A 19,543-nucleotide genomic window follows, 5' to 3' on the forward strand; every position below is an offset into this window, starting at 1 on the left:
ATGTAGACGTTGTGTCTCTGTTAAATAATATGCTCGCAAATGAATAATGGTAAGAGGTTAATTTATCTCTCTATAAACGATGATTATGGGTTAATTTATCTCCCTATGACCAATAGTCAAGAGTCAATTTGTCATCGTTTATCCATTAAAAACGACATTGTTTCACATGATGAACTAAACCAAAACCTATTTTATTTAAGGTCAGGGTGATTCATCTCAGCTAAGATACCTCAGTCTTTTTTCAAATCACACAGTTGAGAGCTCATGACTCACCAAACCCACCAAATGGGCCAGTAATTATTACAACAAATTCAACGACTAGATGGTGTAATATCAACAGAGACAATAATTGTTGCAAGCTCAGGGATTAGTCATCAAAGCTTCTCAAATTTGTGCCCACTCCAGGTTTAAGGCCTCCAAGACTTAGATCACCTTAAAAGAATTCGTATTGGACGATTTTAACTTTACTAGTGTGGATATTAATTATAGGATTTAAAAACGTATATTTTGTTATTTTAACTATCTATTTCGCTTGTTTAAAATCTCTCCATGATATAATGTTTTTGGTTTAGGGACAAATGATCTTATTCTTTTTGTCTTAGGATTATGTTGCTGCCCATTAAAATCGATCTTTGACTATTTTTTATTCGCCAACATGTCACTTAATGGACACCTAGCGTCCACATCAGTAATGTTAAGTGTCACATATGTTTCATACGTTAAATTTGGTGAAGGGAGATGACGGAGGGACCGCCATGAATAAGGGTGGAAAATGGGTTAATCCAACCCCCCTACTTAGTGAGGTGGTTCCAAATTTCTACTATGCCCTGCCTAATAGTTTAAACCATTAAATATTAAAAAATATATAACTCTACAAACATTTTAATAAATTTAAAATTTTTAAAGACAAAAAAATTTATAATTTCTAAATTCACAAACATTAAAGTCTTTATAATTTTAAGAGTAAAGTATCATTTTTGTTTCCAATGTTTGGGGTAAGTTTCAAGTTGTTCCTAACGTTTCAATCATCATATTTAAGTCCCTAACGTTTTAAAACTGACTTAATGTTGTCTTGTCGTTAGGGATCTGTTAACAGAATTGACAGTGGGACAAAATTGAAATGTTTTTGAAACGTTAGGGACTTAAATAGGATGAAAACGTTGGGGAAAAAAATGATACATAGAAATAAATTTTAATTTTATCCTTAAATAATATCAATTTTTTACTATACGTAGTATTCAATTATTTTTTAATCACATCTAAGTAAATTATACTTAATCATATTACTTTTATTTTAAATAAATTAGTTTTTTTATAATTTTACTCTTAAAGAATTTTAGTTATCATGAAATGTTTGTAGAATGACTAGTATATAAACTTGAAGAAAAGAAAAAAATATATACAATAAAATATAAATTATACTTTTTGTCTCTAATGTATCAAAATTCTTTAAAATTATAAGAGAATAAATTTATTTAAAATGAAAGTAATGTGATTAAGTATAATTTATTTAGATGTAATTAAAAAATAATTGAGTACTCTGTACAGTAAAAAATTAATATTATTGAAAGATAAAATTAAATTAAAATTTATTTTTATGTATCTTTTTTGTCCCTAACGTTTTCGTCCTATTTAAGTCTCTAACGTTTCAAAATCGTCTCAATTTTGTCCCGCCGTCAATTCTGTTAACGGATCCTTAACGGCAGGACAACATTGAGTCAATTTTAAAACGTTAGGAACATAAATAGGACGATTGAAACGTTAAGGACAACTTTAGGACTTACCCAAACGTTGGGGACAAAAACGATACTTTATTCTAATTTTAAATATCTAATAAATATAATTATTACCCAAATTTTTGAAGCAAAATAATAGAATGGTGAGTCTGTCATGTCCCGCCGAAACTCGCCAAAACCCATAAGTTAGACAGTGCAAGTTAAGCTGATTTTTTTTATTATGGCGGTCTCCAATTTCTAACCCAACCTGCCTATTTCAGTGAGTTATGCAATCTGACCGAGTGAATTTTGGTCTGTTTGCCACTCTTAGTCATGACTCACGAAATCTAGATGAGTCTATTTTTTTCGGATTTGGATCCTCTAAAGTTTGAATTTTACTTTAGAGAATAAAGTATGATTTTATACTCTTGAATAGTTTCTCTTTTATATTTATTCTTGTTTCACCTATGAAATAAATAGTGAGAGATCACACTTTATTCTCTAAAAAAATTTAAACTTTACAGAATACAAATCTATTTTTTTTTTCACAGTGATCGCCTTCTCCTATTTTAAAATGGATCGGGTGGGGTGTTTCTTGTGAATAAAAACAAGGGTTGATCTTTGGGCCTCTCCCTCTTCATACTACGGGCTTGATAAATATTCTGGGCCTCAAACTAAATTTTTGTCCAAAACAAAAGACTACACCTATAATTACCAACTTACCCCGAGATCCAACGAAGTCATGGTGTTCGTGAGATCATAGCAAAGTCGGTTAACTCACCAGCGATCATATATCCGCGGAAGTTAGGGTTAGGGTTCCGATCATCTCCACAACAATACAATTCAAAGCAACAAAAACTACTTCAATCCCCAAATTTGTAAAAAGAAACCTCCCAAAAATGCATCCCAAATCGCACCAATTCTTCGTCCAATTGCCGGAGCTCCAAATCCCCTCCCAATCCGTAACGGTGTCCTCCGCCGCCACCCATAACGAAATCCACTCTCTTTCCCATCTCAAACGCTCTCTTCTCCCCAAATCACAATACTCATCCTTCTTCTACTTCACCCTCAATGGCAAAACTCTCCCCGACGAAACCCTTCTCTCCAGCTCCCAAATCCCCCCATTCTCAAACCTCCTCCTCCGATCTCGCCTCCTCGGCGGCGGAGGGGATGGCGGAGCCACTGGCGCAGAGTCCCGCGATTGCTACCTGAATATGTACGCCGTCAAGAAGCCCGACAAGGTTGACCCGAACGAGCAGAGGCTGTCCAAGTGGCTCAATTGCGCTCTCTCGAACGAGCCTCTGACAGAGCCCTGCGTCATCGACAAGCTTGGAAACATCTTCAACAAGGAATCACTGGTCGAGGCCTTGATCGGGAAGAAGCTCCCCAAAGAATTCGGCCACATAAAGGGCTTGAAGGACATGATCAAGGTTCATCTCTCTGTGATTCCTGGTGTTGGTAATATGGGTAGTGGTGCTAGGTTTCAGTGCCCGGTTGCTGGGCTTGAATTCAATGGAAAGTATAAATTTTTCGCCTTGAGGAATTGTGGGCATGTTCTGAGTGCCAAGGCGTTGAAGGAGGTAAAGTCGTCGACCTGTTTGGTTTGTCATTCAGAGTTTCGGGAAGGGGATAAGATTCCGATCAATGGGAGCGAAGAGGAGGTGGCGGTTTTGAGGGAGAAGATGGAGGAGGAGAAGGCAAAGACGACGAAGGAGAAGAAGACCAAGAAGGTAAAAAATGGTGGTGGTGTTAATGGCGATGATTTGGAAGGGTCGAGGTTGAGTGGTACCAAGCATGGCATTGATGTTAAGGCTGTCGAAAAGGCTTCTGCTAAAGTTGAAGCTAATAATAATGGTAAAGTTAGTTTGAAGGGAGTGAATGATGCTTCTGCCGCTGCTGCAAAGCGTTTCAAGGCTTCTGATTTGGCACCCGCCAATGCCACAAAGGAGGTGTATGCCTCCATTTTCACTTCGTCCAAGAAGTCTGATTTCAAAGAAACTTATACCTGTAGATCTCTCCCCCTTGGTAGAAACTAGAAACTGATTATCTGGTATTAGTGGTGTACAATTATCTCCACTGTTCTGATTTTGGTGTTCTTAATTCTGCTTTGAGGTTACAGAAAATGTTGGCTTTTGATATCTCACATCATATGAACAGAGGCAGCAGATATTCATTGATCATTGAAGTTACTTTTTTTTTTCTAAGTCTGACTGTAAAAAATAATGTTTATGGAATGGAAATGTTCTGCTGTGTATTATTAGTTATCTTCATTCTCTGTTGTTAAGTTGAGCAAAATTAAACAGGTTCCATCCCTCCATTTTTGCTGTCTACATGCTATAGTAAACCTTTAATATTGATCTGAGAGCATGACACATATCAAAGTTCTGTTTACTTTCTCTACTCCACAAAATATGTGCTGGTACTACCATTTTTATCCCTTGTTAATGATCAATATAATTCTTATCATTTGTGCTTGTCAGTACAATGAACGACAATGTTTAAGATCCTGTATTTGGATATTTCCATTGGTATTATCATTAGTTCATCACTGAGGGAGGTACTTTGACAGTTTGACTGCTAATAACCATGTTTGTTTATTTACTTTTTAGTAAACAACCAAACGTTTGTGTGCAAATATGAAGGAACATCTGTTTCTTTCAAGAAGTCGAAATCATATGTTGACTTCGTTTTACGATATTTAACTAGCATTCACTCCTTTTGTTGCTGAAATAAGAGTTGTTGACTTGTTGATATAGAATCTTAGAAGTTGTAAAATGCATCAACACGTCTGAGTAATACAAGCGGAATTAAAATTGAATTTTGAAGAAACAATAGTATGTATATATCATCTAGAGCTTCCTTCAAATAGATCAACTTTTTACAGAACTGTGCTAGCAATGACCATTGATCAATCAAATTTTGAATTTGGGACAAAAAAGGGGGTCATATTTAAACATCCCCTCCCAAAAAATAAAAAAGAAAAATATAAAACAACAGAATAAATGTAACAAACATACTTTTCATTTTAATGAACTAAGCAACAGTATTCTAAATGATAGCAAGCGAGGTGTGCTAGGCAAATAAATGTTCACTCCAAAGTAGTAAATCAATTTGAAAGTAGAGTTATATTAAAGGGCTGGTTATTCGGTTCACTCAGTCGCAACTTCTGTTTCAGCTTGCTTGTTATCAACTTCTATTTTAGTTCTCTTGTCATCATCTACTTCTATTTCAGCTCTCGTGTCAGCAACTTCTGATTCAATTTTATTAGCTCGCTCATCACCTATTTCGGTTTTCTCAGTTCTCTTGTCCTCAACCTTTATTTCTGTCTTCCCATTATCAGTGATCGCTTCCTCATCAACAAGACGCAGATCAGGATAATTTCTATGGTTCAATGAATGCAACCAGAGAGCCACAGTTCCATCCTTCTGTTCCGTAGAAGCAATATGAGAATATATGTACTTCATTTTGAAATCCTCAGCTTCTTTCTCGTATGCCTTCATTGACAATTCCTCATGGCTATCTTTCCATTTCTGGTTGTATGAAGCAAAGAAGCACTCATCCAAATATAGTCCTACCTCAGGGGCAGTAGGCACATTAATGTTAACATCCCTGCATTTTTTTGTTTGGAGGTCAAAAAAATAAAGTTAGATGAGCATCACCCTGTATATCAAATCAAATTTGAATATAACACAAACTACAAAGGTAATTACTCACTTCTGCAAAGCTTTATTGATAAGAGATTCTGGTGCACAATTTCTCATGATTGCCACTGCAAGCCCAACCATCTTCCGTATTTGATGAAGCATGAAGCTCTGTCCAACAATCTCACACTTTACAAATTCCATGCCCTCAACGACAACAGTAGTCTTTGCCTCAAATGAAATAATGAAACGTCGGGCAGCAGGGTCCTCAGCTTTTGTTCTAGTGGTGAAGTTGTGGAAGTTGTGAGTACCTACATAGTACTTCAAGATCCTATTAAATCTCTCTTTCTCCTCCTCACCGTAATTGAATCCGCTTCCTTTGGTAGGCCTATCCTCTCCATTAACTTTCTCTTCCTCCACTATGGCTGTGTTCACTGATCCACCATTCACAGGGGTATCCGCATCTTGAACAGGAACCATAGTTTCAAGATCGGTTTTGGAGTTCACATTGTCAACTAAAACCTTAACCTCATTACTGGATTCCTCAGTTTTAGAGTTCAAATTGTCAACTACAACCTTATCCTCATGACCAGATTCTTCATTTAAACATTTACCTTCACCTTTGCTCAAAGATACATCAATATCCTCTGTCAGTCCAGCATTAACCTTATCATCTTTTCTGAATGAATCCACATCCATAGCTTCTTGTGTTAGATTGTGCTTTGCATTACCAACAAGCCCTACCACCTTACGACCTCTCTCAGAACACTCCAAACATTTAACAAGCTCATTTCCGGATCCCAAACTAGCTAGGACGGTCTCTCTATCCCGATGACAAGATGGATCAAGAGCAAACACAGGAATGAGATAGACATACCTCCTGCGGTCACAGAACTTCTTGGCATTAAAAGATGCTGTTACACGCTTGTAACCAAAGATCCGTATCTGATCTGGAAGATTTGAATTAAGGCGATCAACAAGACCAGGGGGATCAATATAGAACCTGCCTGAAACAACCTGACCAACAGCACTGACTCCCTTATCTGTTCTAGCTGAGCGAGCCCAGTCATACCGTTTAGCAATTCCACGATCCTGTTCAGGGACAGCTCCAGACACATACAAGGCTTCTTCCATGTCACCTTCAATGGTCTTGGCCCCGGGGTTTTTCTGCATACCCTGATAGCCAACGCCACAATAAGCAAAGAATATAGCAATCTTTCGACGCTTGTACCTTTTCTTGGTGCCTGTGGCAGTTATGCATTCTTCATCATCAGAAGTACTGGTGGACATCTTCTGCTTCTTCGGCTCTGGCTCTTCCGTAACAACTAGTGCTGGAGGTGGTGGCAGGGATGAACTTGTTAGAGATGTATCTGAGTTTTCCATTTTTTTTTTAGAACTGATAAGAATTTGGGCAGCAGAAGGCAATGTTTAAAACCCAAAATGTTCAACAACCTGGAAAAGAGTTGGCAGGCCGGTGAACATCTATGGCCAAACCAATGACATCCTCATGATGCCACAAACCTATATACAGCAGTTATAGCCAATACATACAGAAATGAACAAAACCTAAGCTACATTAGCATTCTTTCACAACATTTCCAGTTTTTCGTGGTTCCTCATGAGCTCTTAAGTTCAAAGAAAAAACAAAAATTGAGTCACCAAGCAGAAGCACCTACTATTTGCCTTATTTTATCGATTTGTTTTAGCATGTTCATTTTAACGTCAGTTTGAATTGACGATTAACACCCAGAAAAACAGCACAGAGCAGCCATTTGAAGCTAATCTAAAAAGGCAAAATAGTTCACCATTCATGGGACACACACAGTCACAAACACAAATCAAATAATCAAATAACCTAAATGAAATTTCTGCTAATACTCCAAAAACAAAACTACCGAGAAGAAGCATTACCAGAAAAGAAGCAAGAGGGGAAACAGCGAAAACAGAGGCCACGATGCACGCTGAGAGAACGTTAAACCCTGATTTTGAGCATACAGACAGACAGTTACAGCCTCAGGAACCAGCGCGCTTCTACTTCTCTTTCAATTTGGGCTGGGCCCATTCTATTTTTCTGTGTACTAGTTTGGGTTTTTGTTTTGTTTGGAAGAATTTGTCATCTTGGGCTCAAAAGGCCCAAATAATAAAATGAAACTCGCATTAGGGGTATATTTGGAAAAGAAGTAAAAAAGCCTCCTATTTATGTTTTAGGGTTACAGCATGTGAGGCAGAGTTAGGGTTTTTCGATCCGCACTCCATTTCAGAAGGAGATTGCTTTAATCTCTTTGATGCTCTCCAAGAACTCTAATCTCTCTCAGTTTATCATACCCAAAATAAGAAAGAAATAAAAAGAAAAAAAGGAAAATGTTTCTTCGTCTCTCTCTATCTCTCTCTCTCACTCTCGGTCGGTCGCTGAGTTGATTAGTTTCCCTTTCAGTTCCAATTTCAATTCAATTCAATGATCCATTTCCATTCATTCATTCTTTCGCTTTCTGGCTCTCTCTTAACTCAAAGAGGCAGTGACGATGGTAGCGGAGTGCGGAACTAAAGGCTCCATCGTCGTGAAGCAATGCTCGCCGGTGGCGGGGCAACCCCACCGCGGTGGATCCTGTTGCAGCCATCCATGGCTGCGTTGGTTTGCGACGGCCTGGCCTCGTGTTGTATCAAATCTGAGCCTCCACAACCGAAACCCTAACCGGTTCTGTTTCTATTTGGCGGCGTGCTGTTAATGCTGTGTTTGGTAGATACATGTGGAGGAAGAGATGTGAAGTGTGTTTTCCACCGAATTCCTGCACTCTCACTCTCTTACTCCACATGTCATCTAACAAACACAACGTTAATCTGATCGATTCTTTTTGCTTCAATTTTCAGCCCTAAGATTATGCCTTTTCAAGTTTTCCCCATTTTTTTGTCCCCGAAAGATGGTATTTTTTATTTACATTCCAGTTTTGCCAAGTTGTGTTGTGTTAAATGATTGGGGTTTTGTTAATTTGTGTTATTTGCTTCTCTGTCTACTTATTTATTATTAAAGGCTTCAGCTTAGGTGGCTTTACTCAAAGGTTTGTATCAAAACATCACTTGATTTATATATAGTGTTATAGTTCTAGATGATGTTCATTCATTTTTGTATTATTGCACAAGACATGAAACGGGTGTTTTTATATTGTTGCCATAGATGTATCTTTTGATAAATAAGATTCTACTGTCTTGTGATACTGCTGCTATCGTTTATGAGTTTACGAGGATGATCACTTTTGTTGATATGCTTTGTCCCTTGTTTACAGGATATTGCTTCAATTTCTGTTTTACTTCACCTTTTTTTGTGAGAGATGTTATTACTTATACCTATATGCTATTATTAAAAGCTGTTAGCCTTGGCTGTTATAGTCGCTCATTCTTGATCAAGACTATCAGTTACAATAAGAGCTTCATATTGACTCTAGCTTCTATATGTTATGGTTCAGAATATTAAACACTGTTCAGTTTTCTCTCAATTTCTATTTTATTACTTTCACATGGTATCAAGAGCTTCAATGATCCATGGCTGACAACACAAAGTCTGCAAGTTTTGCTGATAGCACAGCAATGGTTCTGCAAACTTCGCCTACCATCATCAACGCTTCTGAAGGAATTTTTTCTTTTATAAAATATTAAAAAATGTAATTTCCAAAACAATTAAAAAGACATTATTTTCAGGATTAACTTTTTTTTTGTTTTGTTTTGGGAATTACATTTTTTTGTTTTTATAAAAGAAAAAGTTCCTTCACATTTTTTAACATGAAGACACCTTGCTACCTCCTCACAATTTTTTTTCTCTCTCCAGATTTACCAGGATAAGTTCGTTATTGAGTTGCTTATGTTCTGGCCAACGCCATTCCGATGAAGATGTGGAAATTATACACGGGATGGAATAAACGGAACATCAAAACATGGGAACGAACAAAAAGCATTGGGCTTTGGTTGGACAATTTTAATGAAGCTTACTAAGTTCAGAGTGAAAATTGCAATCCATTTGGGTAAAGCATCAAGAGAGTCATGTTTTCTTCTAGGGTATGAACTATGAATAGAGTTTGGCATCTGTTGAAACTTTGGATGAGCAGAGCCCCTCCTTGTATAAAACAAATGCAAGATGTCTGTTGATTTATTTAATATATAGATATGTCGAACTTTTCCCCCCTCATAATAGGAAAGAATGAACAATTATGTTGAGATTTATCTTTCCTTTATGAGTAAGAAAATGGATTTATATATACTTGTTTGTTATTCAGTTGGATTAATTGTGCAACTTCCCAAGTAATATGAAGGATAGTTCTTTACCCTACTTAACTGAATTCCATCTTTACCTGATAACTTATGCATGTGTCGGTCATTTATGCATGAAATTTTCATTCAACACTCCTATGATAGTTAGGTTCACGAAATCAGTTAAAACAAGGCTGGTTCTACTATGGGGAAAGAATAATGTGGTCCTCTAAGGACCTGCGAGGTTTTATAAAATAAAAAAATTGTAGGGGTTGATTTATTGATTTATAAATATTAATTTAGTTTAAAAGCTTTGTTTTAGGAAAGTGTTTAGAAATAAATTTGCTGATGATTTAGATGATCACTCTTTTCTTTCTTTCATTGGAGGAAACAGACGGGTCCGGTTTTAGTGGATTGTAAAGTGAATTTTGCGAGTAAGTTAATGATGAAAAGGGTAAGAAGAAAGGGATTGTGCTTTCTGTTATAAGTGAAAATTTCTCTAGGAGTATATGAAGAAATTTTGTCCTAACTTAATTTTGTATTTTTGTTTGCCAAAGTTTTGAAAATAATAATTCTAAAGATGTTTTAGGTTCATAATAATGATGAGGTAAGGGCATTGCTCATGCTGCTCTCCAACTAAAGCAATTGGTACACTCATATTTTATCAATATCCATCTTTTGTTTCTCTCTAATTTTTATAAATTCAGTTTGAATTCTTCTTTTTATGATGTTAGATACCCTCAGAGCTGGCACCTTTTTCCTTTTTGCATTTTGCTCACTGTTTGTAATTTTGTTTCTTTGTTAGTGTGTTCATATAGTGAAGGAGACATGGGGGGTTGAAGTGGGAGACATGCAATGCACTATACCCGTTACACTTGGGCTCTCGGGACAAAGTGTTGAGGCATCACATTTGGTTCATAAGAAGTCTTCATGGTACAAACTTCTTGCCTCCATTGATTTTCATGAAAAATTTTCAATTGAGGTAATCTCATACAGAAGTTATAAAAACTCTCAACTATATAAGTTTAGGTTCAAAATCGATCAAATTTATGATTCTACAAATAAAATTTTACAAGTTTGAGTTTTATTATTGAAGTTTAGGCATGAAACATGTATAATTTGGTCATAGAATCATTAGTAGAGTAATTAGCTATAAGTTGAAATAATTTAAATAGTAGTTAGAAGAGTTATGATGGATTATGATGAGAAATGAAATTTAAGTCTCACTTTCTTAAATTCTCTTTCAAATGCTTGTAATTTGCATTGGCTTTTTGTTTACCCTATTTTAGCTAAAGCTTTTGAGTATTTTTTTGGCATTCGACAAAATCATGAGTTTCTAAAGGTGCATACTTTATGAATGCAGATAACTCATATTCTATGCCTTGAATTTCTTCATGTTTTTGCTTACGTATTTCTGATTGCACTGCTAGCGACAGTTTAAGCATAGTCAGAATTTTGTAGTAGTCTTCTATTCTTATTCTTTTTTATATTTCCTTTTGAAATCAATTAAGATATATGTGACCCCTCTTGCATATGCCATTTTATTGAAAGATTTGCCTTTATAGGTTGTAAATTTTTAAGGAAGTATGCCAATTCTCCAATAACAAGAAATACATATATGCCTTTAAAGTAATTACTCCCTTCATATATTAAGCTTATATGTGTAATCTGCATTGATTTGCTTTTATTTCTTCCATATTGCTTATGGTAAGATTGTCACTTACTTATTTGATTAGAATACATAGTTCCTTAAGTTTTATTGAAAATGAAAAGAGTTCATTTTTGGTTATACACTCATTGTAGATGTTAACATTGCTTTTTATTGGCATTACCATCTTTATTCATGCAAGTTTTTGTCTGCCAGATAACGGATCAAAGAACTGACATGAACAATTCACTTGGGCTTGATTGAGGTTCAGCTGCACATCAAAGAAGCTGTTTCAGCTGCACTAAGTGAACCTGGTAAAGTAAATAGAAGGACACATTTAAGGTTTCTTGTATCCACATTAAATTGGGACACATGGCCTTATTGTGACATCATTGACATGAGTTACTACATCAGGATTATGTTTGTCAAGACTGGATGATGTTTATCTGAATGTATATGTAAAAATATTTTTATACTGATAATAAATTAAAATTATATTATTTTTATGCTGACAAAAAAAAAATTGATAATTGTTTGCTTTGCTTTATTTTATTAGCACAAGAAAATATATAATTATTACGATGTGTAACCGGAGATTAATGGATTGGGCTTGTAAGCCTGACCCAAACGTCAAGAGAAGATGGTCTCCGATTTGGTTTGTGATTGGGAGCTGCCATCTGACTTGTGTGTATAATGAAATTGGGGGTGGTACTTGCAAACATATTTTGATGCCTAAATCAGCAAGGGGTTAAGCAGGTTTTGAATGTATTGGAACTTAAAGATACATGAGGGGTGTCAGTGTATTTATAGTGGTGAATCAATAATCATCGTTAGAGTAGTTTCACTTTTTAAGGTGAATAATCGTCTCTTTATCTTAGTATAGTTGAGATATGGTTCTTGGAAGTAGGTTGAGAAATTTTAGGGGCACTTACATATTTAAATAAGTGTTATCTGCCAACTATCTTTCGAATCCGATTTCTTGGGAGTGAGGTCTGTGTTGAATCCGACCTCTTCTAAGGAGGTCGGTTGGTAGCGAAGGCCTATCTTGGGATTGGGATGTTTTGGTTTATTTGAACTTGGACCCTAGTGTTGAGTTAGGGTATGAACAATAATTAATTTAAATTTTTTGACAAAATTATTAACAAAAGGAAATATCAAATTTAAAACTATTATGTACGAACAATGTAGTTTATATATATTGATAAGTCACAAATAGTGCACAAATTTTAGTAACTACATATGCCATAATTAAAACAAATAATAAAAATATAGTATTATTATTTAATTGATTTAATTATTATTGGTACAATTCTATTAATTAAGTAAATATAGTCTAGCATTTAAATTTTTAATATATGTAAAAATGAAAAAATTAAACCTTTTGATTTTATAAGAAATGTTTGTAGAATGATTAGTACATAAATTTTATTGTATATATATAATTTTTTTTGCAAGTTTATGTATTAGTTATTATACAAAAATTTTGTAATAACTAAAAATTTTTAAGAGTAAAATTATAAAAAAATTAATTTACTTAGCATGAAAGTAATATGATTAAGTATAATTTACTTAGATATGATTAAAAAATAATTGAATACTATGTACAGTAAAAAATTGATATTATTGAAAGATAAAATTAAAATTTATTTTTATATATCGTTTTTGTATCTAACATTTCGTCCTATTTAAGTCTCTAACGTTTCAAAATTGTCTCAATTTTGTCCTGTGTCAATTTTGAAACGTTAGGGACAATTTTAAAATTTAGCTCAAACGTTGAGAAAAAAAGCGATGCTTTACTCTATTTTAAACATAATAAATTCTAAAACGTACCCCTTAAATAATTGTTATATGTTTTAGCTGAAATTAATGCTTTGCTGAAATAATGTGTATAATAAAAGATTATTATTATTATTATTATTATTATTATTATTATTATTATTATTATTATTATTATAATAGATGACACTTTGTTGATGATTTTTTTTTTCTTGTTTAAGCTTTGCTTTGTGACAAATAAAGTATTAACGTAACAAAATTTTTTTTACGGGTTCTAATATAGTTTTATATATAGAGCTGAAAATGTAGTTCTCTATATGGAGCTTCATTAAAAGTCCAAATTGCGAAAAGTCCATACACCTAATCCCTCACTAATTACATCCAAATAAAAAAGCTTTTATTAATGATTCAGGCCTCTTTTTGTAATTATTATAAATTTTGGATGAGAATATAAGTTCACATACTCACTTGTATCGATTGCACCACAGCCACACATTTAGAATCATCATAAAGTGTTTTTTAAAGACCATTTTATATTTTTATCATCATAGCCAAATCCTTAAAACAATTTAAAAGATTTTAAGTATTAGGTAGTTTTTGTATTTACAATATTTGACAAAGGAAAAGTATAAGTAACTAATAACATTCTTGAACAATGTGTGAACAATGTGAATTAATATGGTTAAAAGAGTAAATTTAATGAATAGCATTAAATTAAGGTGTAGTATACTTGTATTTGATTGGTGATTGTTCATGTTGTTCAAGATAATCATTATTCCTCTAGCACTCCCCTTTGACAAATTAGCAGGATTAAGATGATTTAGTCATTATTCGAAGTCAAGAATCAATTTGGAGCAGTCTATTTGATATCACTAGAAGATCATGCTTATTGAAAACATATTAACATGATTCATTTATTAATAGGGGCAGTGCTACGGTGATGAAATGAAGAATTTTCTTTTCATGCTGAAACAAGGTGGAATGGATGGATATTGGACGCGTGTAAACATGTTTTCCAGGACAAAACATATATGACGGAAGCAGAGAGACAACAAGCTTTAAGTTGTCAAAGTGATTAATAAGTTAGGTAGTAGATTATGTTAATTAGTGTGGTTAAATGTTTGGGCCAATTTGATTTGAAACCCAAAATTTTTTTTGAAGGTGTGTTATTCGTTAAAGAAAAATAGATTCGGATGCTATATTGCTCTCTGGGCTTAGTCCCAACAACAACAACAACAACAACAATAATAATAATAATAATAATATTCTTAAATAAAGAAATACTAAAAATATTAAAAAAATTATACAATATTTTTTTTGTTTGACATTCTAAAATTTATTATTATAATTCATGTTCATCGTTTATTATTATAATTTGTTATATTATGTATTATTGTTTCTATTGAAATTGATAAATCAATTAAGAAATTAATCCTAAACAAAAATAAAAACATAATTAGTAAAAAGCTAGAATCCAAAACAGTAAACAAGTTAGGATTATTGAGAGTATTCATAGAAACTGAAAAAATACATTATTTTATATGTTATTTTCAATTTAATAAATAAATATTAGCTTTTAATCAAAAAATTATAACAAACTAATATATAGTTTTATAAGAAATATTATATAAAAAATATACTAAAAAAAGTATAAAAAAAGATTAAATATACTTAAAAATAATATTATATTTTTTTAGTAATTAACTAATTATTTATCTAAAAGTGATATTAACCAATATTATCCAAACAATTTCATTTTATCAAAATCAATTTTAATATAGAATTGCCAAACATAATTATGTTGGCACAAACTCACTTCTATTCAAAATCAATTTTACAAAATCACTTTTTTTTCAAATTTCAGTTTAACCAACTCTAACCCAAACACACACTTTGTCGTTCAATTTATTCGCAATGTATGAGCATATTTTAATATCCCTTTTATACAAGGTTGCAAAAATCGAACCACTAAATGAACCGATAGAGTGAGCAGTTCTACGATTTATTAGTCTATCCATACTTTAATTGGGATTCAAACAGTTTATTTATATATTACATACAATTATAAAAAATGAAGAAGTCCTTTTTAAATTTGTACATTTAATAAATTTTCAACTAAATAAACTATCTAAAAATTACTTCTAAAAAATTATAACTTCGGTCATCAAAAATTCAAGTTTAAATCCTTTAAAAAATCTTATCTGGTACATATTGTCAAATAAATTAAATTTCGTGTCATACTTATTGGCGTTATTGTATAGTGTAATCTCTTAAAATCAACTTTATAATTCTAAGAAATTCAACACCGTACCAGCAACCATTAAGAAAAATACTCCAACATTAACCAAAAAATCAGGAAAAACAAATGTAGCAGCACCATATTTTCTATGGCGACGGAGTTTAACGGCGAAAATTCTACGGCGGCAGATAGTAACGCTCAAACTGTGCTTTGAGGGATACTAGGAAGCCAAGAACGTGACACTAATGTTGGAGAATAGTGGGCTCGACTCCTTTTTCATGGGCCAATCGTCTGAACGAGAAAGACTCTTAGTTTGGAGAATATTGAAACTTAGAGACACCTGAGTAAATATTGCAACTATTGTGAAATCAAAATATAATTATCTTAACACACATAATTGATCACTGCAAGTAAATACAAATTAGACAGAAGTAAACCGTATATTAGAATTGAAGGTTACATAAAGGTAATTCTTACACAACACGTCTAACCAAATTAACTGGCGTAACTTCTTTGCACCAAAAAATGTCTGCTCCGTCCAGAAGACCGGCATAAGGTGTTTTCGGACAGGCTCTCTTAGCCGGCCAACCTTCTCCACCATCATGTACTTTGTCCGTCGTTCTTGTACTGCGTACACGGAGGTCAGCTGCCCCTTCGACATGGCTTACGAGAACACACTTCTCTTAATCCATCAGCTACTTCCTATGATGGTAACCTCCGTAGGTCCGATTAAAGTGTGCCTGTCGGTCGTTCTGCCTCCCATCCTCTTCGGACTTTCCATCTGGAGCTTCTTCAGCCTCTATTTGTCACTCCAGTACAATCTCTAGCTGCACCAAGCATCCCTCCTGTTTGTGCTCAGTTTGACGGCGTCAAGCACAACGAAGAGTGTGAAGCACCACATGCAGTCTCATGCATAATTAGCCCGGAAAGGAGAACGGCGTACGTGCGGAGTTTATCAATACGCGTCTACTAGAAGATGCTGCTAGCTCAATTTATCGCCTGCTGAAATATAATGGCTACAGCACGGTAGAAACGGCCTTTGCGGAATATGATCACAAATCACTTTTGAGGTGTGTCTCGTGTTCATCATTACATTTTGCTTAATCAAATGCATATCCTAAGGGATTTTTTTTTAAATAAAAAAAGGGTATAATTTTTCCCAGCATGATTTATGAACTTTAGTTCTCTAAATACGATTTTCTTTTTTCTTGGCATTTAAGCAACTTCGCCGAACCGCCAACAAACTCTATAAAATTTGGCAACTTCGCCATATCTCCGGCAAACTCTATAAATTTTATATAGTTCGCCTAACTCCGCGGCAAACTCGGTTATAAGTTTTTTCAATTCCGCTTTTTAATACATTATCACCATCTCCAGATAATATATAAATATATAAACAGTATATAAGAATACACAAAAATACACCGACAACAACCATGACTTCTTCAAGAATTTTTTAATTATAAATTAGAAAAATATTAACTCATACTTAACAATGACAACTATTGTTATCGTCTCTAAAAATACGTAGCTACTTTTTTATCATTCCTAGTTGGTTTAATAAACATCTACTTATATTTTAATTGAAACAATTCTTTCTTCAAACAAAAGTTCTCATTTTCTAATTTTTTCAATCCTTAAATCTTATCAATTTTCAAATTATCATAATTACACTGACTCTGAACAATATTCTAAATTCTAATCATAATTTTTCTAACTAAGTTTTTTTTGTTACATATTTTCTTTTTTATTTTACTTTTTCGAGTTTGCTTATATATTTTTCTTTCTAAATTAACCAATTACTAACAACTACCATTGTATTTTTGTTTTCTACTTTTATAATTATTGGGCTTTTTTACCAAAACTTTTCTTTTCCATCGAACTCGCAAAAATTTTAACTCATAATTTTAACTACCGAAAAATCGAACCAAAAAACCCATCCCACATCATAACAAAATTCATATGCTGGACCTACAGCCTATGTTTCCATTGATTGCTGGGACGGGATAGCATGTAATATGCTAATATTGTTAGTCATGCGTATTTGATTATCAAAAAAAATTTTCCTTTATTAAATTGGTGAATATTAAGGTTATATTGAAAATATTGACTATAAATTAAATTATTTAAAATTTAATACTGTAAAAAAATTGATTTTGTGATTTAAAAATAAAATAAATTAGTTCCTATTTGATTAAATGATTGACAATGTTACTATTTGGTTAACTGAAATAAATCATTGTTAACAGATTAATATTTTGAAGAATAAATTATTTAATTTATTTCAATGTAATGCAACCACTGATTATTAAACCATAATTTATCAACTAAGTCGTTTTTTTCCTCTACAATTTATGAGCTAACTTTTTCTCTTTTTTTTTTTTTTTTTTTTTTTCCGAACAGCTAAGTTATTTATTATATATATGACTATGGGTTAATTTGGATCATTCCCATACAATATCAGTCCAATTTATGGATTTAGCAAAAAAAGCCTAACTGCATAAATAAATACCAACCTAACTCTTTCCAAAATTAAGAGAATGATTAAGCAGTTAATTTAAACATAGTTTTTCATCTAATTGCTTCATAACACTGGACAAATTTCTGCGTCCTATTAATGCCAGTCAGTCCGTGTCTCCTTCTATCATATCAACACGACTACGCGTCCTTCATAAGAGGTATCCACCTCATTTCAATACATGTTGAAATTTTTTCACTTCAGCATGGTAGCATTGGCCTTATTGATAGTGTATTACACCCGTGTTACAATTTTTAATTTTCTTGACAGACATGTTTTAAAATTAAACTCATTAAAATTAGTGAAAATATAAAATCTTTTCACTAAACAATTAAAAAAGTTGTTGAAGAGCTTTAGTTTAGGTGGCGTTTCACCCCCTCTTTATCGGCCACCACTAAAGTCTAGAGTTCAAACTCTAGAGGATGTATTTAAGGGAAAAAATATGATAAATATGTGAGGAATATGTCGGTATATTGTGTACTTAAAATTGGGAGTTGTCTAATCCACCGAAAAAAAAAACAATCAAAGAAGTTAACTTGGAGGATGCTATTGATGATTTGATTCCCTGACTAATCCGCCTGTGTTTAGCTACTACATAGTCGCGCATTACATAGTTACAAATGCGAATGATTCCCCTCTATTATTTTTGGACAAAGTCCAGGTTAGGAAGCCCAACCCGAACCAAACAAGCTCCAGGCCCCTTCTAGGAACACAACGGGACAGCAGCACTACGTTCCGCAATCTTCTTCTTCTTTATCAAGGTTCCAACATCTTATTCAAATAGACTCCCAACTAATGTCCAAAAACAAAGAAAAAAACATACTCCCAACTTCCAATGGATCTTATTCAAGGTGCAGCTCCAGCTCAATAGCTCATTTTATCTAGCTTTTTTTTTGGATTATGACTTCTTTGGATCACTCTTACCCAAACACAACCACCTCCTATATTAGTTGGACTTTTAGCCTGGTAGTCAATAATAAAAAAGCCGACATACACGAATAGGTTTGAGAAGTTTTTGTCAGAACTCAGAAGTAGTTTTGGTTAAGTGGAACACATTTACTTGACAACAAAAACAGAAGTACGATGAAGTGGTGTGACTCCCAAAAGTCCCAAGGCCCAAGGGCATAATTGGAATATAACTTGTTGAATCCCCTATATATTCTTTAGGTTTGGGATATGATGAGCAGGATTAGGGTTTTTTGCCTACCGCACTCCACCTCTGAATTGGCCCTGTCTAGTTGATGCTCTCAAAAAACCCTAACTTCTCAAACCTTCCAAAATGGAGTACATAAGGAATGAAATAAAATAAATAAATAAATTAATTACTGTCTTTCTTTCTCTCTCTCTCTCTCTCAATCCGGTTATCGATATCTATCTATATATCTATCTATGTACCTTTGATTATGAGCGCTACGCTTTTCTGTTTCCTTACTTTCACTCTCTCTAGTCTCCGATCTCAAAGAGGCCGTGACGATGGTTGCGGAGTGTGGAATCGAAGGATCGGTCGCCGTTAAGCAACGTTCGCCGGTGGCGTGGTAACCTAATCAGTTGCAGCCATCCATGGATGACGTTGCTTTTCTAAGGTCGATCCTTTTGTTGAGCCAAATCTGAGCCTCACCGAAACCCTAGATCCATGCTCTCTGTTGGCGCGCTGTTTGGTAGAGATGTATGGAACGAGAGATGGGAACGGTGGGTGGTGGTTTTTTCCACCGAGTTCCTTTACTTCCCTCCCTCGTTCCATACATCATCTAACAAACACGGTGTTAA

At 33.9% G+C, this 19,543-nt stretch overlaps 2 protein-coding genes and 1 long non-coding RNA gene across 6 annotated transcripts; 2 read left to right on the plus strand and 1 right to left on the minus strand.

The window, feature by feature from the left end:
* The first annotated feature begins 2,190 nt into the window (after positions 1–2,190).
* On the plus strand, positions 2,191–3,979 carry LOC112700580 (uncharacterized). The gene has a single exon (XM_025751788.3). The coding sequence runs from the start codon at positions 2,615–2,617 to the stop codon at positions 3,749–3,751; it is 1,137 nt and encodes a 378-aa protein (XP_025607573.1). The 5' UTR covers positions 2,191–2,614; the 3' UTR covers positions 3,752–3,979.
* A 554-nt stretch (positions 3,980–4,533) lies between these two features.
* On the minus strand, positions 4,534–7,410 carry LOC112700544 (uncharacterized). Of its 4 annotated transcripts, none has more exons than XM_025751786.3 (3): positions 7,268–7,410; positions 5,430–6,687; positions 4,534–5,324 (listed from the first exon to the last, which is right to left on the minus strand). In XM_025751786.3, exons 2-3 carry the CDS (start codon positions 6,644–6,646, stop codon positions 4,865–4,867), a joined length of 1,677 nt encoding a protein of 558 aa, XP_025607571.1. In that variant the 5' UTR covers positions 6,647–6,687; positions 7,268–7,410; the 3' UTR covers positions 4,534–4,864. The 4 variants fall into 4 exon arrangements, with proteins under 4 accessions (XP_025607571.1, XP_025607570.1, XP_025607572.1 ...); XM_025751785.3 differs by having other exon boundaries at positions 5,430–6,808; positions 7,268–7,384; XM_025751787.3 differs by having other exon boundaries at positions 5,430–6,726; positions 7,268–7,359.
* A 145-nt stretch (positions 7,411–7,555) lies between these two features.
* Positions 7,556–12,025, plus strand: LOC112700596 (uncharacterized). The gene is made up of 3 exons (XR_003153505.3): positions 7,556–9,403; positions 10,401–10,528; positions 11,460–12,025. It is a non-coding gene; the product is annotated as an uncharacterized lncRNA (long non-coding RNA).
* Positions 12,026–19,543: the final 7,518 nt, after the last annotated feature.

The sequence above is a fragment of the Arachis hypogaea genome, chromosome 1, assembly GCF_003086295.3.
Source record: "Arachis hypogaea cultivar Tifrunner chromosome 1, arahy.Tifrunner.gnm2.J5K5, whole genome shotgun sequence".
Taxonomy (NCBI): Eukaryota; Viridiplantae; Streptophyta; class Magnoliopsida; order Fabales; family Fabaceae; genus Arachis; species Arachis hypogaea.